This window comes from Schistocerca cancellata, chromosome 4 (assembly GCF_023864275.1).
Source record: "Schistocerca cancellata isolate TAMUIC-IGC-003103 chromosome 4, iqSchCanc2.1, whole genome shotgun sequence".
NCBI classification, from domain to species: Eukaryota; Metazoa; Arthropoda; class Insecta; order Orthoptera; family Acrididae; genus Schistocerca; species Schistocerca cancellata.
This window is the reverse complement of record NC_064629.1, coordinates 862,699,381-862,725,943: the sequence shown is the minus strand read 5'-3', so window position 1 is coordinate 862,725,943 and position 26,563 is coordinate 862,699,381. Positions and strand designations below refer to the sequence as shown.

General features: G+C 38.0%; 1 protein-coding gene across 2 annotated transcripts in view; it reads left to right on the top strand.

Moving 5' to 3' along the window:
• Positions 1-26,563, top strand: part of LOC126184992 (SRSF protein kinase 3) — a 380,865-nt gene that overhangs the window by 208,213 nt on the left and 146,089 nt on the right. For both annotated transcript variants that reach the window (XM_049927704.1, XM_049927703.1), the window contains exon 7: positions 8,565-8,727. In XM_049927704.1, the coding sequence (XP_049783661.1) occupies positions 8,565-8,727 (163 nt within the window). The remainder of the gene's footprint in view (positions 1-8,564; positions 8,728-26,563) is intronic.

Here is a 26,563-nt window from a genome sequence, read left to right as displayed (position 1 = left end):
TTTGTAACATCTAAAATCGGACTGCCGTTATTGCACTCGAGGTCAGAATAAGGGCACACATAGCACACAAATTCGTGGCCTTGACCATGGATTGGAATTTACCTTCCAACACTCGATATCTTCATAGTCGGTTAACATGTTCTTGGACGACCTCTCTTACTGCGAATCTTGTGTTCAGACATGCTGCACTGTTATCATCAACGCACCACCAACACAAACACACTCGTTCACAATGCCTGACCACTGCAGAGCACTTCAATGACAAAAATAACACTTGACAAAGAGAACTAATGAACGCAGAAGCATCTAAAGCATGACACCACATGGTACTGTTTATCCCTGGCATGGCAACAGGGGTGCTTTACCAATCAAACAGTTGGCAGAGTGGTAGCGAAAGCCAGCTTGCCATTGGTGTTAACCTGGGCAATGGTGTCATGTCCCCTCTGGTGAGCCAAACATAAAAAGTATCACTAATTTTAAATGCACTGTAATCTTCAGCATTCTTCTGTAGCACCACGTTTCAGAAGTTTCCTTTCTCTTCTTGTATGAACTGTTTATTGTTCATGTTTCATTTCCATACATGGCTACACTTCAGACAAATACCTTAAGAAAGGACTTACTAACACTTAAATCTGTATTTGATATTAACAAATTTCTCTTCTTCAGAAATGCTTTTCTTGCTGTTGCCAGTCTGAATGTTATATCATCTCTACTTTGGCCCTCATCAGTTATTTTAATGTCCAAATAGCAAATCTCATCTTCTGCTTTAAGTTTCTCATTTCCTAATCTAATTCCTTCAGCATCACCTGATTTAATTCACCTGTGTTTCATTAACCTTGTTTTGCTTTTGTTGATTTTCATCTTATATCCTCCTTTCAAGATCCTGTCCATCCCACTGAACTGCTCTTCTAAGTCCTTTCCTGTCTCTGAGAGAATTACAGTGTAATCAGCAAACTTCAAAGTTTATATTTCTTCTCTCTGAACTTTAACTCCATTTCTAAATTTTTCTTTGGTTTCCTTTACTGCTTGCTCAGTTTATAGACTGACGAACATTGGGGACACCTAAAACCAGGTCTCACTCCCTTCTCAACCACTGCATCCCTTTCATGCTCCTGGACTCTTATAACTGCTGTCTGGTCTCTGTATGGGTTGTAAATAGCATTCCGTTCCACGTATTTTAAACCTGCTGCCTTCAGAATGAGAGTGCATTCCAGTTAGTATTGTCAAAAACTATCCTCAAGTCTAAAGGGTTTGCCTTTTCCTAACTTACCTTCAAAGATTGGTCACAGGCACAATATTCTCTCATTTATTCCAAAATTTTTCCAGAACAGAAACTGATCTTCCCTGAGGTCAGCTTCTACCAATTTCTCTATTCGTGTGTAGATAATTTGTGTTAGCATTTTGCAGCCATGACTCATTAAACTGATAATTCTGTAATAATCACAACTGTAAGTATCTGCTTTCTTTGGAACTGGAATTATTACATACCTCTTGAAGTCTGAGGATATTTCACTTGTCCTATACCTCTGTTACACCAGATGGAATAGTTTTGTCATGGTTGGCTCTCCCAAGGATATCAGCAGTTCTGACAAAATGCTGTGTACTCCAGGTCCTTGTTTCGACTTAGGTCTTTCAGTGCTCCATCTAATTCATCTTGCAGTATCATACCTCCTATATCATCATCATCATCATCATCATCATCATCATCATCTACATCCTCTTCCCTTTCTATAATACTGCCTTCAAGTTCATTTCCCTTGTATAGCTCATTTATATTCTCCTTCCACCTTTCAGTGCTGACTTCTTTGCTTAGTACTAGTTTTCTGTCTGAGCTCTCGATATTAATACAGCTGCTTCTCTTCCCTCCAAAGGCCTCCTTAATTTTCCTGTAGGCACTATCTATCCTTACCCTAGTTGTATATGCTTCTATATTCTTAAAATTGTTCTCTCTATTTCTATTCCTGCTTAGTAGAGATCAGAAATAGAGCGAGTATGAGTTTTGTGTTGTGGATTGCGTACTTCACAAATCAAGATTCCGCTGTTATATAAATACTTATGGGCTTCCCGCATTCCCCCTGTAGTTCTGCGAGTATGACGAGTCTGAGAGCTGTGGCGCTTCTGTCGCTTCATACTCGTCAACTCGTTCTCTCTTACTGAATCCTGCAGGAGTATAAAGCTGGTCATGACCTATTGTTGGCACAGAAGAAGAGTACATGATCTTGCTACTGTAAGGTATCTCTGTCAAGGCGAAATGACTGATTGCTGGGATTATTTGATAATTAGAATATTTGTAAGGATAGCATTATAGCAATGTTCAATGTTATAAAAGTAGAATTAATTTATTGATAAAATTTCTGTGTGTTGAATATCTTAAACCAAGGTTCCATACACAAGCTCTGGAATGTGGGCAGAATTGTTGCCTGGGGAAGGTATATATGTAAGCATGTGAGCGAGGCCGAGAATGCAAAAAAGGCATCTCTCAATGTTTCAGACAGAAAAATGGTGATTTCCTATGTTCCAGAGCAACAGAAAAAAAATTGATGGTGGAAAATAGTCTATGATTTCCCAGAGCAACAGAAAAATAATCAGTGGGAAAATTGCAAATTCTGATGTTCAAACACATCAGGAATTAAGTCTGACACGATGATTGCAGGCATTGCACACTTCAACCAATAGGATGCCAGGTTCATTTGTTTGTTTTTCCTAATGATGACATCTTCTGGAGTACCCCCAACCAGAGATCTGAATTGGGGACTATTTTACCTCAGGAATATTTTACCCAAGAGGATACCATCCGTGACTTACCCGTACTGTCAAGCTGCAAGCCCTCAGGAGAAGTTAACAACTGTAGTTTGCCCTTGCTTTCAACTGTTCACAATACCCACAGCAAGGCCACGTTGGTTGATATTACAAGACTAGATGATCAACCATCCGGATTGTTGCCCATGCAGTTACTGAAAAGACTGCAGGAACCACACATTTGTACGGCGTCTCAACAGATACCTCTCGATTGTGGTTGCAACTGCAGTACAGCTATATGGATTGTTGAGGCATGCAAGCCAGTCCACCATGGCAAGTTCCCTGGTTCATGGTGGGGAGAGGGGGGGGGGGGGGGGAGATAAAACATGCACTATTATTTTATGCTGTCATGAGAAAATGTTCCACAATATCAAGTGCTGTGATTTGAAAAGCTCCTGCTGCCTCAGGTAAAATTTGAAGAGAGATATTTGGTCTTTGTCCTTGTGCTCTGTTAGTGCAAGGAAGACCGTTTTGAACTAATTCTTCCACACGCACATGTGAATCACTTTTTCTATTGGGGCATGCCTGTGTGCTACTGTGGCATTGGTGAAGTACACACTTGTGCATAGTCTTTGGAAATACTATCCATTCTCCAAGAGGTGTTTTTGTTATATAAAATGTTATCTCTTGTAGTACAATCTGGCAAGGAAACACATGTCTTACGGTCAACACTGAATTTGTTTTTAATTCCTCATTAAGCACATCATCTATTTGCAGGATCTTAATTTGTCTACTCAAGTTGTCCACATTCTGATTTAACTTGCCAGGCTTGTGTTTGACCTTGTAGATTGTAGTCATATTCACTAAGTTTTAAGGCCCATCTAACAAGTTTGCTGCTGGGTTCATTTAAACTCAAAAACCGTTGTAAAGCCTCCTGATATGTAATTACTGAGAATTGTCGTCCATAAAGCTAACACTGAAAGTAATGAGTGCCAATAAACAAGTGCCAGAAGTTCCTTTTGTGTAGTGCTATAGTGCTGCTCAGCTCGATTCAGCTGATACGATTTGTAACTAACTGGTTTTTCTTCGCCTTCTTGTATTTGACTCAAAATGAGCCAATAGTTATGTCATTCACATTACACAATAGGAGAAAAGGTACTGCAAAATCCGGATAAACCAAGACAGGTGAAATTTTAAGACTTTCTTTCAGTTTTAACATGGGCTCTCACAGTCCACTGTCAAGGAGTTACTTCTTCAATAATTTTGAGACAGGTTTCATGGTAACTGCATAGGTCTGCATGATACGACAACAGACATTTATTAATCCGAGGAATGATTGCAATTCTTCAACATTTTTTGGCACAGGAAAATGGTTCAGTGTGTCAGTTAATTGTGGTCTGGTTTTCTGGCATCCGGTGAGATTATATGATCTAAGTAGTGCCCTTGTGATAACGATCTTGCAGAATGCACTTTTCTAATTACAAATTTGGATTAGCATCACTAACATGAGTTTGCACATTTCTGTCATACTGCATGCTCTCTCATCATACTTGAAAAGACAGTTATGTAATCCAGGTATACAGACACGTGGTCGGCTTTAAACCCTGTAAAAATAAATAATGAAAACACTGAAATGTAGCAAGGGCATTCATGAGACCAAAGTATTTGTAATGCCCACATTGCACAACAGAGGTTGTCTTTTTCCAATATTTCATGGCTATAGGAATTTGATAGTAGCTGGACTGCATATCTAAGCTGGTGAAGAATTTACATTTACCAAGATGAACCAAAGTGTCATCAGTCCTTGGAATGGGATAAGTATCCAGTTTCGTGACCTTATTGACTGCTCTCTTGTCTACACAAATGCGATAAGCCTTCTTTCCATTACTGGTTTTCTTGGGGACAGTCACTGTAGGTGACACCCAGTGACTTTAAGAATGTTGGATTATTCCTGCTGCTAACAAATCTGAAATATTTTTCTCTACTGCTGGCTGTGTGTGTGATATGGTTTATGAGCTGTAGACCTAGCATTACCTGTAGGAATCTTGTGGTGCATTACGGAAGTTGCTGGAAGTTGTTTCTATCCTTCAAAATTGCAAATTCAGGTAGAATGTGGTGTACAATATATCCCGATCTGCCTTACACAGGTGTTAAAGTTTCTTTTCAATTTCTGCTTGTATAGGTGACCGAACTGAGGTGGCATTTATGTAAAATGTTCTTTCAGGCTGTTCTTTTGCTTGTTAGTTAGCTAATTTCCTGTTCCATGGATCATTTGTACAATAAATTGAGATGATGTGGAATGAGTCATTTTACATTCAATTCACGCATTAAATTGTAAATATGCCAACTTGATGACCATTTATAAGTTTTGCTGCTACTACTACTACTACTACTACTGTTATTAAATATTTAGCTGTGAGTTAGTAATTCCTACTCACTACATTTTACACATTAGAATAACAGAAATTCTTATAGAGGATGGGGTCAGTTTGTTTTCAAATTTTAATGTGCTGTCAGTCAGATCTTTTATATTAGTGGGTAAGTTATCAAAACATTTTTTTCAGCATTGCATACCCCTTTATGTGCTAAAGACAACTTTAACTGTTGAGTGGGTGCACCGATTTTCATAACACAAGCAGGCATGAGATGCACTTCGTACACATGTAAATAATAACAGTCTTTATGTTATCAGTACTGGTATTGTAACTGTGTACATCATTGTTCTTTTTTAACTGCAGTGGATTATTTACAACAGACTTCATGAGGAAAAAAAAATATATTGTGAGGCAGTAATCAAAATGCCTAACTCATTAAACAGATCTCTAAAAGATGATCATGAGTGAGCATCACATTTTATTCTTACAGCGTGTTGTTGACCAAAGAAGACTTTCTTCCTTAAAGATGAGTTACCCCAGATCCTCATTCCATTTAATATTATTTAATGAAAATATGCAAAATATTTCAAGCTACTGATTTACCTCCCCCCTAGATTTACAATGATTCTAAGTGCAAATGTGGAGTTTAAAAATGTGCTTTTTTTCCAATTTAAATTTTCGTCAGTGTGAACATATAAGACTTGGGGAATTTCCATGAATTTATTACTTCCTCCCAATGTGTTACACTTACCATGGGTGTAGTACTGCTAGATGTACAGAACTGAATATGTTGTGATCCATAAAAGCTGTCAATGATACTTTTAACGACATTGTTTATGATTTCTTCCATTTCTGTACGTGTGCCAGGAATAATTGCTGTACTAGTGTCTTCTGGAAAAAGAATCTCCCCCACTCAGAATAATGACCAAAGACAACTGTGGTTGAAAAGAGTATAACATGTTCTGCATTCTTTTGGTTAGATATGATATTATCTACTGATTTGCTACATTATGTGTCCCATAAAACCTGTGTTTATCTAGGAGAATATTGTGACTCATTTAGTCATATGCCTTATATAGCTCACAGAAAGTATCAGTGGCACTCTTTTGTTATTTAATGCTTGTAAAATTTGTTGAGTGAGCATGTAAATGGATACTCAGTAGAACAACTCTTCTGAAATCCAAACTGTGATTAACAGAGCATATTATTGTTGCTCAGGTGAGATACTGTTATAAACTCATCACCTTCTCAAAAGTTTTGGAAAATTTTGTCAGCAGTGGAACAGGTCAGTAGTTATTGACGTCTCCCCTAAACCTTTTGTATGGAGGGGCTTGACAACAGCATTTTTCAGTGTCTCAGGAAAAATGTTTGCTCATGAAGATTATGTGGTGAGGATTGCCAAGGGGACAAGAGAAGGCAAATTCAGTAGCCATCTTGAATGAAAAGGGAAATGCAGAGGTAAAGAAATTACACCACTTAGCGTCCGCTCCAAGCGGTGGCTCAGAACAGGAGAGCAAGATGTTGTTTTGGCTACAGCTCCGAGAGCCCTCAATTTCAAGAGTCAGTCCTGTGTTGTGATTTGATTGGCAGGGCAGCTTTGCTGAAGATGATTTGGCCTATTTCAGAATGAACCAGTCAATCATTGTCATATCAGGGAACAAGCGATGGACAAAAAGGCGACTTCTTTGTAAAATTTAAATAACAAAAGTTGCTCACATTTGGGGCCTGGTGGCACCTTGGGTGGACAGTTGTGTGTGTCATAGATTGTGTGGACAGTGGAATACCATTTTTTGGAAAAGTTGAGAAGGCTTTTGGGATGGGTATTCCTTATTTTAAGGTGGTGTTAAAGGTAGGTTTAGCCATGTATGAGGATTTGTTTAAATTTTTCTAGTGTGGGGTTATGTTGGGTAATTAGAGTAGTGTTCCTCTATGGCCGGTTAATGGAAATGGTGGAGAAAGAGGGACTGGATGGAATATGGTAAGGGAGATTTATTTCTGATCTATGTTGGGTGGAGAGTGCCTCTTGGTAAAGACCTTAGTAAGGCCTTCATCATAATATACCAGGGATTCCTCATCACTGCAGATGCACCATCTCTGTGTGACCAGACTGTAAGGAAGAGACCTTTTAGTATGGAAGGAATGTCAACTGTTGGACTAGATGTACTGTTGATGGGTGGTAGGCTTCGTGTGGGTAGAGGCTTTTATGAGACTATCCAAGAGTGAAGTTTTTGTTAGTCATTTATCTCCAAGAGTCAACATGGTATGAAAACATATCGGATGTCAATTGCATCAGAAATGTTTTGCATTCTGTTAACTTACTTCTTTTCTTATGTGGGTATTAATTTATTTCTTTTGGTATGTGTCAAAATGTTATTCCTAGTTGGTTATTTTTGGTGATATTCTATATAATTTTTTTGCTAAAATAATTGCTGGTTTAGATTCTTTGGGTTTAAGTATTAATGAGCATTGGTAACTGAATGCTCAGGCAATGTGATACCATCACCATGTTTATACCCGTAAATGAGATAGTTCGGAATAGTGGAATCCCACTGTCCTTCACATTCTGTCTCTCGAGTTACGGTGTAAATTAATATTCAGTGAGTACAGTGACATCTTTGCCATGGACACACTCACTCCTATCTCCTTAAATTCAATGAAATTAGCAGTTTGTCTCTGACCATTTTCCATCCTTCCAATGTATGGTAACAACATATGCTATGTTCAAGTGGAACTGTGCTATACCTAATTCTGTGACAGAGATAGTTCACTGAATGACTAGGACTACAGTTTGCTTTTCAAGTAATTTACTTCAATATTGTGTACAGTGCAGATATTAGGGTAAGCCGTTTTCACAGTGCAGTAAAATCTGAAATAATACAGGACTGGAGCATGCATAATTCAAAGTTCCCCCCCCCCCCCCCCCCCCCCCACATGTCGTTTTGCTCAGCAATTGTAATAGTGAAAAATCATAAGCTAAATTACTAGGGAGAGCTTTGTTATACTATGTACAATGTACAAACATCATGATTCTGGCTTTCTGTGGTTTACCAATGTTAATGCAAAAGAGCACAATGGTTCTTCTGATCTTTAGCAAATTTGCTTTCTATATTTTAATTGATAGTTTTCATTTACACAATACACTTTTAACAAAATTGTGGTATATTAACATTACATAAGCTATTAAAATTAAAAAATTTCTTATAAGAAGTTAAATGTTTTGCATTTTGTGTATGTGATGATAAATATTGTGTGTGTGTGTGTGTGTGTGTGTGTGTGTGTGTAATAACTAAAAACATTAAATGTTTTTTTTTTCTTCTAATTTTTTCTATAAATGTGTTTGAAAAATGTTGTTTTTTTAATAAACTTCATATTCATTTAAAAACCATGGCAACTAATTTTGTGTCTATTTCTTGCTAGTAAGTAATTCAGATATTACTGTCTCATTTATAGGTTTTAGAAGGCCTAGATTATTTGCATGTCAAGTGCAAAATAATACACACAGATATTAAGCCAGAAAATGTGCTTCTGTGTGTTGATGAAAGTTACATACGAAAACTAGCTGCAGAAGCTACCCAATGGCATAAAATGGGTTTGAAGCTCCCTGGGTCATTAGGTATGATAAAAATTCATTTTTAACAATTGTGATGGACTGTTGATGGAAAATTTCATAACATGACATAGCAAAGAATAAATTAGAATTTTTAAAACTTAATCATTTTCTTGTACTGGTTGTCCCATGAGGAATGATCAGTATTGAGGGATATGACAGGAATGTTCATATGAAAAAGAATGGTTTCTGAGAGAGAACATAGTTAATGTACATTTGTTCGTGGGCTGGTGGCTCTTAAGTGTTTGTCTTACCCACCCAAACTCTTTGATGTTTTATTCTAGCCCAACCTACCTTGTTGTTTGCAACATCTTTGCTCGGGATGTGTTTTTGCCAATAAACTAGTTCACTGAATGCGCAGTTGTCTATGGGGTGTTTTGAGTGAAGTAGTGTGAGGGATTGAGAGTATATCAGAGAGAAGCATTGGTCAACTGTGTTTGTACACACACCAGCTAAAATGCCATATGTATACACTAATGAAGAATATGCAGATATGGCGTATGTTTACAGATTCTGCTGTCAAAGAATACTGTTGGCACTTTCGGGCACATCAAATTCCTGATTGATTGGTATTTATCAGAGTTTTCAGCACATCGCATGAAGCAGGTATTTTTGCATGTTCTCATTTTTGTTCTGAACATGTTGTTGAACAGCCAGTGCAAGAACAGTAAAATATTGTTGGAATGGCGCAGCATAGTCCTGTTACCAGCACAGGGTGACTTTCTGCATGTATAAATGTCCCACAGACATGTGATGGTGATATTACATGCGGAAAACTTGGACACAATTCACATACAGTTTGTCCACTATCTTCACATCGGTAACAATGCTGCACAGACGGAATTTTTTTTGTTTGATTAAATGACAGTTATCATTTGCTTCCATTAATACTATTCACTGATGATGCCACATTTACATGGAATGGAATCAACAATGTATGTAATAATCATCGATGATTGCTGGAAAGTCCACATGCTACAGTGGATACCAATTTCCAAGACAGTTTCTCAATCAGCGTTTTGGTTCAGCATGATCAGTAACTCCTTGACAGGTCCAGTCATTTTAGACAAGCAAATGTGGAGAGAGAATTATTTTGGAAAATTCATTTGCTGAACACTTCGAGGATGTTCCTTTGGCCACATGGACTGCAATGTACTTCCAGCATTGACGTAGCCCCTTGCACTTATCCTATTGCTGGATTGGTCATGGTAGTACAATTAATTGGCCACCAAGATTGGCAGACCTTACACAATTAGATCTGTTTATGGGATTGGATGACGTCTGAGGTGTACAAACTAAAAGTGAATACATGAGATGGACTGCTTGGTTGCATCGTGGATGCTGCTGTCCTCATTGGGAAACACGTAGAGGTACTCAGACAAACAACACAACATGTTCTCCTAAGAGTGCACAAATGCATCAGAGTTGACATTGGGTTGTTTTATCGTTTATTGTGAACTGTACAACAGCTGTAATCTGATGTGTAGTAGTGATTACAGTTGACTCTGTTAAAAATGCGTGTTTTTCAATTGATGCTTTGAAAAATATGTTTTGTAATGTTTACTATCTGTTGTACATGTGTAAACCTGACAATGTACTGAATAATACAGAAAACTACTGGCAATGTACATGAAATGTGCCATATCTCAGAAACCATTCAGAATAGGGGATATGTCCATATGAAGGTTTTTTGCTTCAAATGCTCATTCCTGTCATATCCCTGAAGATTGACCATTCCTCCTTGGCCATCTTGTATGAAAATCCTGTGGTGTTACATAAATAATCAAATGTAATTGCTGTTTGTATAGAGTTCATGTGGTTCTTTTATTTACTTATTTATTTTTGAATGTGCATTTAATGTGGAACAGTAGGTCTTTCCACCAAAAACAAAAATTATAGTTGGGCTCCTTAAGTAAATGACAAATCTTATGTTTTGGTAACCAGAGTTGCCTTCTTGGCCTTCTTGGGGAAGGAAGAGGAAGATGTAGAAAATGTAGAGAGGAAATGAAAGTAATATGTCAGTATGTATGAATAAAGACTATCTGGGTGTGTTACTGATGAAAAGCTCTCAGGTTTGCAGCCAGTGTGATGACTACAATAATTCTCAAAATGGTTGTAGTATCTCAGCATTGCCACCCAGCTGGAAACTTTAGAGCATTTCATTATATGTGGGTGTGGTATATTGAGAGAACAGAGGGGAGAAGTAATTGTACGTAGGCAAAATGTTAATGTCAGTGTCATTTGAATATGTAATTCAGTAATTTATTTGGTCATAATGAATTATTTTTGTATGTGGATTACTCACATAAGGAAAAGTGGAATGTGGTTGACAGCTGAAAGTCTGGAATGTGGCTAGGAGGGAGATTTCCCATGTCCAGTTAATAGCATCCCACCTTTTCCCTTGTGTTACTGATGTAGCCCCCCATCACCAACAAGTGGAGTAGTGCAGTGATTAGCACACTGGACTCACATTCGGGAGGACGATGGTTCAATCCCGCGTCCGGCCATCCTGATTTAGGTTTTCCGTGATTTTCCTAAATTGCTCCAGGCAAATGCCGGGATGGTTCCTTTGAAAGGGCATGGCTGACTTCCTTCCCCGTTCTTCCCTAATCCGATGAGACTGATGACCTCGCTGTCTGGTCTTCTCCCCCAAAGAACCCAACCCCCATAAATCACTTAAGGCAAATGCCGGGATAGTTCCTTTGAAATGGCATGGCTGCTTTCCTTCTCCATCCATCCCTAATCGGAGCTTGTGCTCTGTCTCTAATGACCTTGATGTTGATGGGACAATAAACAGTAATCTCCTCCTCCCCCCCCCCCCCCTGTCCCCCCTCACAGGAAGGAAAGGGACATCCTGGAGCTTCTCGAAAACACAATGCTGACAGAGGGATAGTGTATCTTAGATGGGTGTGGAGCCCTATAAATTGGAGACACTTTATGTAGGCTGTTGTGAAAGGTTTTGTGGGACTCGGGTTGGTTTTAGTTTTACATTGGAAAGCACTTTATATGGAAACATTTTAATGAGGTTTTACTGTTTTACTCTCTGCCACAATAAACCTATATGTGGAGTAATTCTCGCATCTGGACACTAAAATCATTTTATTGGTATACTTTGTCATTCTTTGTATTACACTACAGTAGCAGGGTGTATACGACCTGGGACAACTGGGAGATCCGGGGAAAACCCAGGAATTTTTTCATCCAAGAGAAAACCGGAAAAAACTTGGGAATTTTTTAGAATTCCAGGAATTCTTCATTGTTTTAGTTTTCAGTTAAATTTTTGTAATGTTGGCTGGTAAGAACCAATGCTCTAACAAAGGATATTAATGTATCTCGCTACTGCAGAATAATACTGCAGCAATAACACATGAACGAGAGAAAAACACAAAAATAAAACATCAGTTTCAAAGGAAATGCACTACGTACAACAACAAAACACAATGCTCATACAAGCGTCTCCAGCAGCAAAATTTCTCAAAGGCTTTAGGAAGATTATGCAATGCTTCATAACAACAAATTGCCTCTGATAATCGTGATGTCATAACTGTTAACATTAGATTCGTTCGAGCAGTTGTGAGCGGGCTGATGCGCAGTTGAGTCATGTATGAGTAGTACCTTCTCCTGCATCTGGCTACAGAAGTGTGACTGTTAGGTGTATAAGCAGTTGCAGCAAATGGCCAGATGCTACCCGGAAAAATTTTGCTGGGGCGCCCAAGCTGCCAGCTTCATGCTTGCACAACAGGCCTGGATCTAGGAGTGAGCAGGTGGAGGGAGTAAACCAGTGATGTTGGCCCCCAGCGGCAGTTTCAGGGGCCGAGGGTGCCAAATTGATATTCTTGAGAAAAAAGCCTTGTTTCACAAAGCGCCTAGCATCCAGCGCACTTTGGTCTATCAATTATTCGTATGATTTTGAAATGCATCTCAGTTCATTTTTTAACATTTTTAACACATTCTAAGTTGATTTTTGAATGAATCATAAGTTGATTTTTCAATGCGTGCATAGTGTATGTGATGTCTCTGCCAGAAGAATCCTGGTCACATCTAGAAATAAACTTTCCTGCAGACGAAAGGGGATGGGGCTATACGAGCTGAGCAGAATAAAGCCGCACGGGTGAATACCGATAGCTGTGTGCTATGTGGTTGACTACGTTTGCGAATGATCAGCTTTGTTGTAACTACTATCGAAATCCGTAGATTCAGACTACCAGAGTGAAAATAAATGACAAACAAGAATAACAGATATGAAAAATTACTTTCTGGGTGTATCCAAGAAAATGAAATTTTGACAGTAAAGTTTTGGCCAGATTGCTACACTAGTAAGGGCCAGGTTTACAGTCCCAGGCTAGCAGCCGCTTAAGTTCAATTCTGGGAGTAGCACAGGGAACGCGTTGTACGAACACGTAATAACGCCTAACCAGAGAATAAATGTGGGATAACTAAACTGCTGATTGTGGTAGAGTTAGTGAAATTAACCAGAGTATGAGACTTTACACTGGCAGTAATAGTTACAGAATTAGGGATGATTAGATTGTTTGTTAGAACGGAGGAGGAGGAGAAGAAGAAACGGGACACCACACAGATTATGGAAGTATATGACGATTCCAAATGTATACAAAAACTTCGTACTACTGCTTTTCGATCTCATGCTTGAGAAGCTGAAGCGTATGAATGAAATGTGGAACTATTTTCTAACATAAAGCTTTTTGCTTTTAGTAGGCCTAATAGGCATTTGATATCGGTACTTCGTGATTTATATTCTGTCGTGCTATAAAAATGACCATTTCTGTCTGAACAGTCTTGTTTATTTGATGTGTGTTGCAAATCCTGCAATATTAGACAGGCCTGTTTCATTTCATCTAGCAGCCAGTGACAAAATAGACGTAATCAGAACGAAAAATCACACCATTCATGGGTACTAATTGTATTAACAGCTTTTTCAGTATTAGACAATGACATTTCGATTTTTCATGTAGCATAACATTTGATGAACTTTGATGAGGTAATAGATTCTTTTGCAGAAAGGAAAGCACGCCAATTAAAGCTGTAGCAAGATTAGAGAGAAAAAAAAATACTAGGACCTAAGGATTAAAGAAATGTGTACTGTCTTGCTTGTCTCTTGTCTTTCTGGTCTTGTGTATCTTATATTTCCTTTTATGTCTTACAAAACAGCAAGTTATTTGCTAATATGCAATAAAGAGTGCAAATTTTCTAAAGAGTTCTTGTTCTTCCAGTTACAAATAACCCCATCCAGTATAAATTGCAAGGTTTTTTAAAAAAGAGTGGCAGAATGTCAAACTGGCTGACTGGGACCGTGAGAGGCACCACAGCACATTTTAATTTCCACTGTTGTGAATATTGTTTGATGGCATCCATTACAAAATGTACACATCTGAGTTCCACAGAACGAAATACAGTGACGTGCGATAGAAGAATGCCACTACATGTGTGTTTTAAGTATCAGACTGTTCAGAAAGATGTTCCCTACAAAATGAATATTTTTTTAAATAAATTTTTGGCATCCTATCTCAAACATTTGAGGGGGGGGGGGGGGGGGGGTTGGAAATATCGTAGATCCGAGGCAGATGTGCAGAGCAGTCTGAGTTGTAGTGGGGAGGTGGGTAGTCTCCACGTCACCCGTGTTTACGTTTAGTGATTTTGCTGTTTCCTCTTCATTTACTAGCCATCATGAGAATTAAAATACATTCACATAACTATGGAGGTCTAAAATGTTATTAGTTTCAAATCTTATTTTATTTCTGCCTTTCTGACAGTCAAGCATTAATCGCTTTACAGAACGATGAAGCTATTTTTGTTGGTTTGCTAAAGAAATTTGGCTTGTATTAATCTTTTCCATTGAGGCAGTAAATTTATTTGAAACGAAGTGTTTAATTCCGTGCTATTCATTAGTTTCAACTGTTCGCCGCATTTCAACTGCAAATTTTCATTTTCTAGCACGTATGGCATTATCCCATAATAAAGAACCAAACATGCGATAATACATTACTGGTACTCCAAGAAAATTTACATCCTGAAAACCACACTGAAAAGCATAATATCAGATCGTGGCCTACTTCACTGGGAATCTAGACACGCGAATGTGCACTATAAACCTAATTATGCATTTTAGTATGCTTCATGAAATTCCAGTGCTCTTGGAGTACCCTCTGATGTCTTATTTCTTTTATGACATAATGTAAGATCCTTTAATGTTGTACACGTATGAACATATGGGCTTCTTATGTCATCGTAGCTGCGCAAGCGTGGTGACGCCTGTTATCTGGCACTATCTGGCAACTGCTGAACCAAACCTATTTCTAACAAGTCACGGGAAAATATTGTGAATGGTTGTTTGAAAAGCATTAAGCATAGTTTACATGACAACATTGGGTTGAGCCACTCGTTGCGTGGAATAAGTTGCACTAAAATGGTTTCATATTTGAATGTAGACACGGCGACTCCAGTGTACAGTTCAGTTTCTCCGTTTTGGGGGTCCATGAGTCGTGTTTGAAATGAAAGTTTTGCAGCTGCACATCACATGAGTTGTGATGGAGCTAAAGCTTGTTGCGCGGAATCGCCACATAAGAAAAAATAAGAAACGTGTCTAGATTCGTGACTGGATGAAGAAAAGATATCAGCCTGGTTGCTCAGCAACCTTGCTGGAATAATTTATAATGGAAGACCAAGAAGTTCTTTCAGTTGTCTTAGACTGTCACCGGAACTGTTCACATTTCTTCTAAATAGAGTTAATTTTGCGATAAGGGAAAGATACTGTAATGCATGTAGCACAGTCGCCAGAACCAAAATTATGTATCACATAGCATGCATTACAATCGAGAATACTTGGCATGCTAAAAGATGCAGTTTTAGTTGGTGCTGATGCTTTATCATTAACATAACAGTAATAATTATTAACATTAACAGCAATAATTATTCGAAGCAGACTGCATTAAGAAGAGAATGGTTTGGAAATTACTGTCTTGAAGATAGATCTGTAGTGGCAATACTTCTAAATTCAAACATATGTGAATGGGGAGCACTGCTGCGACATTTTAAATAGATGGATATTGAATAAAGAGTGCAGCTTCTTGATTTGTGTAGCCTTCCCTCCTGTCAACAATATTCCTTAAAAAAGAGTCGGCCAAATGGAATGATGGGATTTTAGTCTTGTAGACGAGAGTATTTTCACAGGCAGAATTGTACTTGGCTGTATTTTTCTTAATTCAGTTGTATATGTGCTCCTAATTCAATAAATTCTGCCCTGCAGCTAAGATATTGTGAAACTATCTATGTTCTGATCGGACATGACGGTGCAGCAATATGTTGCTTGTATTTTTGTAATCAGCATCACTGAAATCTCATAAACACATATACAAAGCAAAGATATCCGAAAAGCAAACATTATTCTCTGTTCCTAACTTCATATTTCTGTTTGTCCTCACTCTATGAACTCGTGTAACCTCAAAACTCATGCAACTAGAATCACCACAGTTTGAACACGCTGAAAGTGTTTAGTTTCACCAACGAATTGGGCAAACGCGCGGCGCGCATGCACAGTGGCCGGTAGCGCAGTTGCCTGCAACCTAGTCTCGTCGTGTAAACTATGCTTTACTTCCAAAGTAAATTTCCTTTTACGCAAGATGAACTATGTGCGAGAATGTACGATGAATTTCTTAATTCTCAGATCATTTGACTCTTATTTAAAAACTAAGTCTTTGAGGACGAGCCATTTAGAAGAATTTAGAGTGCAGAACATTTTACTGGCACATTTGTGTGATGTATCTTAAAGTGTAAAAAAAAAAAAAGATCAACATTATATGTGCAAGCTTAGCTTCTCTTGCAGCTTGGGGAGCGAGCGTGGTAATTACAACGATAAATAATCACTCGTACTCCCGTCACTTACTATGACTACTTTTATTCCTGCAGCGTATACACAATATGTGTAGCAGATAGCGTTTACTACACAGAACTGATCTGGCAAGATGCAGTTGTTCTTGCTGTGGTAGGGTAGCGATGTTATTGGAGGGTGAGCCAGTGGTTCTATGTCCCCACAAGTCTTAGAGACCAAATTATATGTGAAAGCTATGCTTTTCTTGTAGCAACACTATGTATATAAATTTAAACCATTAGCTTTTCCTATTTGTGTGCTACTTACCAGCTATTGGCTGACTACATCACGTGTCGTATACTCCGAATATCTACTGTCATCATAAGGCGAGATCACGTGGCACGAGGTGTGACTGGCTTTCAAAAGCACATCACAATCTCGATTTCAATGCTTCAGAAAGCAACAATTGCTGTTGTGGAATTCGCATTTATACTTTCGTTATACAAAAATATACAGCATACATGTTGCTGCACATCAAAGATCTTTCCAAAACGTGTTTAATTTTTTTCTTTGAGTTTCATTTTCTAAAGTGCTGAGAAATTTTACGCCAGTGTATAAAACCATAGCCATCCAATGGATTGGTAACTTTTACAGTTCCGATAGAAAGTTTACTGACACTTAAACATGGAAAAAGTGTATTTTCATCTGGGAGAAAATGTATTTTTAACCAGGAAATCTTGGAAAAATCCGGGTGCTCTTGTTTTCCTTGTCCACGTATACACCGTGAGTAGTGTAAGACGTATGCGAACAGATAAAACTGTGGAACCTTCTTTTTTATTGTACCAGAGAAAACATAATTGGGGAAAATGTGTATAATATGTTTGATTCTGGCATTTGCCTTACAGCTGAGGAAAATATTCATAAAAACATTGCGTAGTACTAATAAAGAAGTGGGGAAAAGGGGGTTGGGGGCCTGGAACTATTTTCCTGGTCAAATATTCTTCATGCCGGTATTCTCATTACCTCAGTTTCTGTATGAATGAGAAAATGTGGGTGCTTGTGCAGAGTAATGTTACTTTAGGTGAACAATACAAGGTAGGGGCTGCTCTGTTCAACAGTGGGTATGTACCAAAATTTGCACAGACGGGAAACTGCAAGGTTGACAGCTTAGGCAATTTCAATTGTAAAAATCATGTGTCTACATGAGAGACTCACTTCAGCCATTTATGATGACCGTTGTCAGCAGGATGTTAATTTCAATCTTTCTGCCCTTCCTTCTATCTACCTACAGCTAACAAATTTGGGAAGGGTAGTTAGATGTAGCTACACTTGCCAGATACTTAAGTGGTGGAGTATGAGGCAGACATTCATCTCTGGTCTCATCTGACTAAATATTTAGGGTAGATCTCAAAGTCCTCATCCTCTTGTCTCCAATTACTGTCAGAGTTGCACAAGATTTCCCCTGGAGATACCCCTGACTTGCTTTTGATGGGTCTTTAAAAACTGATCTTGCTTCCTTTTCCAGTTCTTCTTAATACCCAGAGCTGATAGTTCCAATCTGTGGGCCTAACTCTCACAAATTCTTTATCTAGAACGAACTGTTCTAATGAATATTGGCTGTTAGTAGTTAGTGCAAAGGAAGTTCATCTTAACGTGTGGGGTAATGTTTTAGTGACCAAAGAGTTTATAAGCTGCACGTGCCCTTGGATAGTGGTAGTAGGCTTATGTTTTAGGAAGTTCAGCCAGCCATCAATAGCTTAGAGTTGGGAAAAATCAGTGCTCCTGAGCAGGTCATGAATAAGTGCTGCAAGTTCACTATTACCACAAGCACTGCACCTGCTTCAGTGACTGCCCATTGCGTACTAAGGCAGAACATAAACACACAGTGGGAATCTTGTTTCAGCTGTCCAGTTCATAAAGGTGACAGAAATTTCCACAAAAATCAGAAAAAAGAGTTCTCATTTTTTGTGTGTGTGGGGGCGGGGGGTTACAAATACATTAATACTCAAGAGAGACTGTTCTCTAACTCATTCATGTCCTGAAGTTATTGTAAATCTTACTGATATGTAATAATGTTGCAGAATGTAGTTTTTGCTATAAAGTAGGATAGATAATCACTTTACATTCCAAATTTTCGAATGACTCTTACTTGAAATCTGTAATCTGTATAGTTACTCTGAAATGGAACTGCTTTAGATGCACTATTGATTATTTCAATAAAATCATCTCATGAGCAATATCCTATCATTTGGCTGGAGGCAATAATTATTTTTCTATTGAAGCGAAGCTAGGATCTTAGTGTAAAAACTTCCACTCTGACCAGCTGCATGGGAAAGACTAGCAGACCGAATTATAGATTTAGAACACTTAAAATGCCATTAAGCAGATATGAAACCAAGGTGGAGAGAGAACACTCTACTGAGTACCAGGACTCATTGGGCTACTGGGAAATCATCCAGCTGATGAAACAGCCAAAGTAGAAGGATTGATCATATGTCAGGGCAAGAACAAGCTTTCACAAGTAGCGAACAAGAGTCAAATGGGCAAACCAGCGGTGGCGAACTTCTTGTAAGTAAGTAAGTAAGTAACTAACTAAATAAATAAATAATATTTGCAAGAGTAAGTGTAGTACATTACCCATCAACAGACAATTTCTTCCTCTGATCCTTTGGCAATGTCATCAACCAAGTTGTCGAGTGTGACTTTCAGTCAAATATATTGGAATTAGGTCAGTTTTATTTGCGTCAACAAGATGACGACCCTTAACATATGTGGGGATTTGTTCTCTATGTCAAATGACATTATAAAATTGGTGAAATGTTCGCCATCCTCTTTATAGTGTTAAATGTTTTCTTCAAGTATTTGTCAGCAGTGGCTGTGTGTGTCAGAAAACATGTGACACTTGGCTATATCAGAACACTTTATTAATTTGCTACCAGTTTTGATCAGTGACCATCACCTGGCACCCAAATCAATATTAAAAAACAGAAATGATGACAAAACCTCAATGTACAAGATGTCATAAACACAGAAACACACATAATGTAACTTAGAAAAATTGGCTCATGCAAGTCACACATCAGTCGTGTTGAACCATAAAATCACACGATCTGTCTAATGCGTGAATAGTAATACAAAAGAGTAATTCATCCACATCAGCAACCTTCATCAGGCACACACAAAACATCAAACTAGGCATATGTAGTTGGGACCTCCCATGAGTAGCCGGCATGCATGTAGCATCGAATATAACACTGCAAATGATATAAATCATGACACACACAAATAATTTTATGATGATAGACAACAATAGTTATAGTGATTACAGTACAGTCATAAGTAACATTTGTACAAAAATCACAATCCTAAAAAAATTTTACAATTTATATATGGACAGCACAATGTACTATCTGTTTAACAGGCATTATGTGATGACAACATGAAAAAAAAGTAAGCGGTGACAAAAGTCTTTGAAATATAATTAAAACAAAAGTGCCAAATTCTGAGTACAGCGAGTACATGTCCCAAGAAGGTGACTCGAGAACAAATGATAAAGATTAATGCTCCTAATATATTAATATATTACTGAGAAGCTACATCACCTTGACCATAAGAAGAAACTAACCAGGGTTAAACAATACAGGGTACACAATGTTAAAATTCAATAGTTTAAAAAGGGGTACCTAGGAGAAAGTGTACACAAGACCCGCCAATTAAAGCAGTACTTCATGTCCATATGTGAGGCTAAAATAATATAGCACATGACCTCTAGTTTACAGTCAAACATGAATTATATGGTATACATTTCTGAAGAGGGGCCAGTACACAATGTCAAAATGTGAGAGATTACTAGGGAACAGCAGACAAAAAGCAAATGAGCTTATAAAACTTATTTAAAAAAAAAAAAAAAAAAAAAAAAAAAAAAAACACGGAAGTTAAGGTCATCTGGTTTAGGTACATGAACATTGTACTGACTGGGATACAGTGTATGACAAGGAAAAGGATAACTGAAGTAGTGGATTGTTTTGGGAAGTGGCTGTAAATTAAAATATATAAAATAAATTTCAATCATTACAACTCGTTAATGCTCTTAAATAACTAATAGACAGTGTTCTGCAATGATAATGATGGGAAACCATCACAGCTTAAACAAAAATACCTTACTGCAGTGAACCATACAGCCATCATAAAGCAATCCTATTAAGCAGTATAAGCGTAACATCTCATATTTTCCCATAGGGGTATGAAGGGGTAATATAACTTATCAATGTGAACCATATATAATGGTATCAGAATAATATATAACAAAAAAAAATTATTAAGAAAACAGAGTTACCATGCATACGATAACACACAAACTTGAATAATCGCAAAGTAATCCTGTTAAATACACTCATGTTCAAAAAAACAGAACACTTCGAATGACTATAGATAGGGTGTTCATATTCACAGGGCATATGCATTAGTATGTTCTGCACAAATGATCAGCATTTCAGTCACCTCAGTTCAGCATGTGTCCTGTAGCCTAGTAGGCACACGGTCCACTATTGTCTCTGATGACTTTTCCATGCGTGATAGCATCGATGTGTATAAGGCACAAATGGCGTCCTGTGGTGTAACCAACCATGCTGCATTCACCTGGTTCAAAAGTTCGTCTGTGGTTGTAGGCATTGGGTCACAGCGCTGTATCTGTCTTGTCACCGTATCTTACACATTTTTGATTGGCAAGAAGTCTGGTGATCTGGCTGGCCAGGGCAAAAGGCTGACTTCTTTTAACATCAGGAAGGCATGTGTTTGTGCAGCAACATGTGGCTGCTCATTGACTTGCTGAAAAATGGAACCTGGGGTGTTGTGCAGGAAGGGTATGGCTATGGGTAACAGGATGTCATTCACATAGGTCACACTGCTCACATTTCCCTGGACAGGCACCAGATGTGATTTGTGGTTGTACCCAATAGTGCTCCACAGCATAAAACCACGAGTTGGCACTGTATATCTTATGTGAATGCAGTCATTGTGATGCTGCTATCCCTGCAAGCAGCGAACAAAAATGCGGCCATCATTTTCAAATGAACAGAACCCAGATTCGTCCAAAAACATTATCAGATGCCATTCCTGTCCCCAGTGATGCCGTTCCATACACCATTGCCATCTAACATGTTTCTGCATATTTGTGGATGATGCACACACAACCCATGCCATAATAAATGGTGACTGACTGCTACCCCTGGTATTGCATGATGTGTTACACTGTTCCAGTGTTGCGCCATAGCTGAGGAGGACACAGATCTGTCCTGCAATTCCATTTGGATGAGTTGTTGATCTCCTCAGGCGGTTGTCTGGAAGGTGTGACCTGATCCATCTTGTCATGTTCTACAGCCTTCCGTGAACCATTCTGCATTCACCCATTACACTGCAGAAAAGCTTCATCCCACACAAGCAGCAATTTACTGAATGGATGCATCACATTCTCTCATGCCACTCTCCCAAACACCCTGATTTGGTGTTATGGTATCCTGCACTTCTGCTGAAGTTTCCCTCATCCATTGCCTTCAGTTCATAGCGATAACAAGAGTTGCAGGCACATTTTACCAGTAGGTGGTGTTGCGCCACGGTACCAATGTTGACCTTGGACCCACAGGTAAACATGGTTCAAACGCTAATTGTTTCTGCAGAACATACTAATGTACATGGATCTGTGAATATGTTCAAGATGTTCTGTTTTTTTTTCCTGAACATGAGTGTAGTATAATCCAAAATATCACATTTTTCCAGTGGGGACAGAAGGGGTAACATACCTAATGAATGTGAACCATATACGAGGGCGATCCACAAAGTACATTACGTTTTGGAATTAAAAATAAATGAAGTATTGGAAATTTTTTTTATTAGATACAGATAAAAGCCACACTTAAATACTACTTTTCTACATAGTTGCCATTTAAATTAAGGCACTTATCGTAGCGATGGACGAGCTTGGAAATTCCTTCGTCGTAAAATTCGGCCGCCTGCGCCTTCAACCACATGGTTAATCAGTGACCCGGTAGAAATAAGATTTTTGTGGATTTCCTGGGAAGAGGCACTACAATAAACTCTCAAAGGTATTGCCAATCTCTACACAACTTCAGAAGAGCAATACAAAACAAGCACAGGGGAAAGTTGGGCTCAAAGATCTTGCTGATTCACGACAATGCCCGGGCCCACACGGCAAATGGCACTCGTGAAGTTCTCGAATCTTTTAAGTGGGAGATGTTTCCTCATCCGCCGTACAGTCCCGACCTGGCACCGAGCAACTTCCACTTATTCCCAGCAATGAAGAAGTGGTTGGCTATGCAGCGTTTTGATGACGACGCACAGCTTCAAGAAGAGGTAACCACATGGTTGAAGGCACAGGCTGAAAGTGTTAAATTGATCTCTACCTTCATGTTTAGAAACTCATAGATAAAGAAAGTTAAGACTTCGATTATCTTCTATTTCAACAGTGAATTTAATACAAGAGTGATGGTAACCGAACACGTGGTGTACACTGTGTGTGTCATTTAAACTTCAGTTTAAAAGAATCAGTGTCATAAACATACCTTTTCTAACATACAGTTTTACTGACAATTTCACATTTGTTATTTAATACTTCATGCCAAATATTATCCATGAATATACTGGCAAGAGTGTTAGTCAGACAGCATTGCATTGGCTAATCCATTGGGATGTTTGTAAAAATCACCATTACAAGAAAAATAATTCTGGGATAAAACCAATGTGAGTGAATCAACCAGCTCCATAACGTCAGGAATATACAATCTTTTGTGCTGTATGAGATTTTTTTCTAACAAGCTTGATAGATTCTGTGACAAGAACATTAGTACAAAAGTTCACTACATCCAATGACCATTGCACAGCATTCTTTGGGATCTGAACGTGTTTGACAGAAGAGACTAAATTTATCAGAATTATTAATCAAGTGATTGCCATGAAAAACATAGTTCTTTGTGCTAGTATGATTAATTTTTTGACACACTAGGTAGCCTGGAGTATCTAAATAGTACAAGATATGTAAAAATGGAAGTTGCTTTACGAATCTCTGGCTGAGTTCTAAGTTCACACACAATCTTTCTTTTGAAAATTACTAAGCAGAAACTGGGGTTTAAAGATCTGTACCTCAAGATCCTATAGAAAAACTTCCGATGGATCATTCTATAATTTCCTTGGCTCGAAAAAATTTTAATGTCTTCTTAACATATTCATGATTACTCATTAGAAGAATACAATAATCTTTGTCTGCTTTTAACATAATACTCTGCTGTGTAATAAGTTTCTCATTAAAACTGTTAATTATAGAATGCTTATAGTTATTAGTCTAATGTGACACTTCAACTTTTTGCATGTGCTGTTCCACTAATGTAGCTACTTTGCAAGATACCATGTGTTTTGTGACTATATCAGTTGGTCAACAGCTAATTTGGCAATGGCAATTAACAATTTTACAGTTGTATTATTTGTTTTTGGGCACATATTGTATTTTATATCTTTTTCTAATTCTTTCATTTCTTCACCAGAAAAGGTAATGTCAGTTAAATTGACAACTTTATTATAGAAATGAAACTCAGAAGTTACACTATACATGTTTGTCTTTTGTTCATTGGATGTGGTGAAACTTTATTCTAATGTTGTTGTCACAGAATCTCTTGTGATCATTAGAAAAAAATCTCATACAACACAAAAGATTGTATATTCCTGAAGTTATGAAGCTGGTTGATTAACTCACATTGGTTTTGCCCAGAATTTGCCATATGATGCTGTCTGGCTAGCATGCTTGCCAGTATGTTCATGGATAATATTTGGCATCAAATCTTAAATAACAAATCTGAAATTGTCATTAAAACTGTATGTTAGAAAAGGTATGCTTATGACACATTGAGTCTTTTAAATTGAAGGTAAAATGACATACAGAGTGTACACCACATGTTTAATTGCTATCATTCTTGTATGAAATTCACTGTTGAAATAGAAGATAATGGAGGTCTTAACTTTCTTGATGTAAGGGTTTCTAAACATGAAGGTAGAAACCACTTTAATACTTTCAAAAAACCTACAACTCTTGATATAGTTATATATAAAATTCTCCCCCACCCAATTATCCGTAAACATGTATTTTTCCATTCAATACTGAATAGAATATTTAGATTGCCTTTGCCAAATGACTACATAGATGGTGCACTTGATATATTACAGCACATAGCAATACAGAATGGGTACACATCATCAATTCCAGACAGGTTGTATAACAATAAAATTAAAGAAAAGACACCAGACAAGAAATAACTTACCTTAAAATAAATAGCAGGGTAAAAACTAACCACGTGGTGCTTCCATTTTATGGCAGTATTTCAGAGAAAATTAAACAATTGTTTAGAAGGAGTAATGTAACGGTCCCTTTTCAGGCTAGTGAGGAAGCTTATATGAAATTACAACACAGTTTAGAGAAATAATCCATACATGACCAGTCCAGAGTATACAAAATTAAATGCTTGCAGTGTGAAAGACTTTACAAAGGTCAGACTGGAAGAAAACATAGAACAAGATTTAGACAGGATTCCCATCCAAGTAGTCCATCAGCTCTTGCTGCACATTTAAAAACTCAAACATTTTCTGAGTAATGTAAATGATCAGATGGAAATGTTACACAAATGTAAATAAGTAGTAGGGATGAATCTGCTAGAAGAGACTGAAATATTTTGTAAGACAGCCAAACAGACAGATATGAGCAGGTTCATTTGAAATATAAGAGTTGTTTAAATGTTTTATTGAAGTAGAGTATTAGAAATGCTATGATACTTACTGTTCTTGTCAGTAGCTTTTGGGTAAATCATACTCCTTAGTATAAGGATGTTCAGGCCCCTCATTGGTGATAAGACACACAGTGCGTATCCACTGGACGAGTGGCACATAATTGAAAAAAGTATCATCATGACCTCTCAGTTTTCAAAAGATTCTGGACTAGTTCCCCATTTGGCTCTCTTGGAGGGTGCTGCCAAGTAAGAGGTGGTACTGAGAAAAAGATTGAATAATAAACAAAAGGAGGACATTCGGGGCTTGTAGTGTCAGAAGTTTGGACATGGTAGTGAAGCTAAGAAATTTGAAGAGGGAAATACAAGGACTCAGTGAAGTAAAATGGAAAGAAGACAGGGATTTCTGGTCAGATGCGTATAGGGTAATATAAAGAGCAGCAGAAAATGGTGTAACTGGAGTAGGATTTGTTATAAATAGGGTGGCAGGGCAGTGTGTGAACTACTGCAAACATTTCAGTGACAGGGTTAGTCTCATCAGAATTGACAGCAAACCAACACTGACAATAGTTCAGGTATACGTGCCGATTTTGCAAGTAGATGATGAAGAGATCGAGTAAGTACTTGGGGATACTGAATGGGTAATTAAATATGTAAAGAGAGATGAAACTCTGATAGTCATGGGGGACTGGAATGCAATTGTAGCAGAAGGAGTAGAAGAAACAGTTACAGTAGAATATGGTCTTGGTAGTTAGAATGAGAGAGGATAAAGACTAATTGAGTTCTGCAATAAATTTCCGCAGAATTACAAGAGGTGGTAGTACACTAGGAAAAGGCCTGGAGATACAGGAAGACTTCAGTTAGATTACATCATGGTCAGGCAGAAATTCTGAAATCAGATATCGGATTGTAAGGCATACCCAGGAGCACATACAGACTCAGATCACAATTTAGTAGTGGTGAAGAGTAGGCTGAAGCTTAAGAGACTAGTCCGGAAGAACTATTGCACAAAGAAATGGGATACAGAAGCACTAAAGAATGTAGAGATGTGCTGGAAGTTCTGTGAGGCTATAGATACTGCTCAGTAGGCAGTTCAGTTGAAGTGGAATGGACATCTCTAAAAAAAGGGCAGTCTAAGAAGTTGGAAAGAAAAACGTAGGTACTAGAAAGGTTACTGTGAAGAAACCATAAATACCAGAAGTAATACTTCAGTTGATAGACAAAAGAAGGAAGT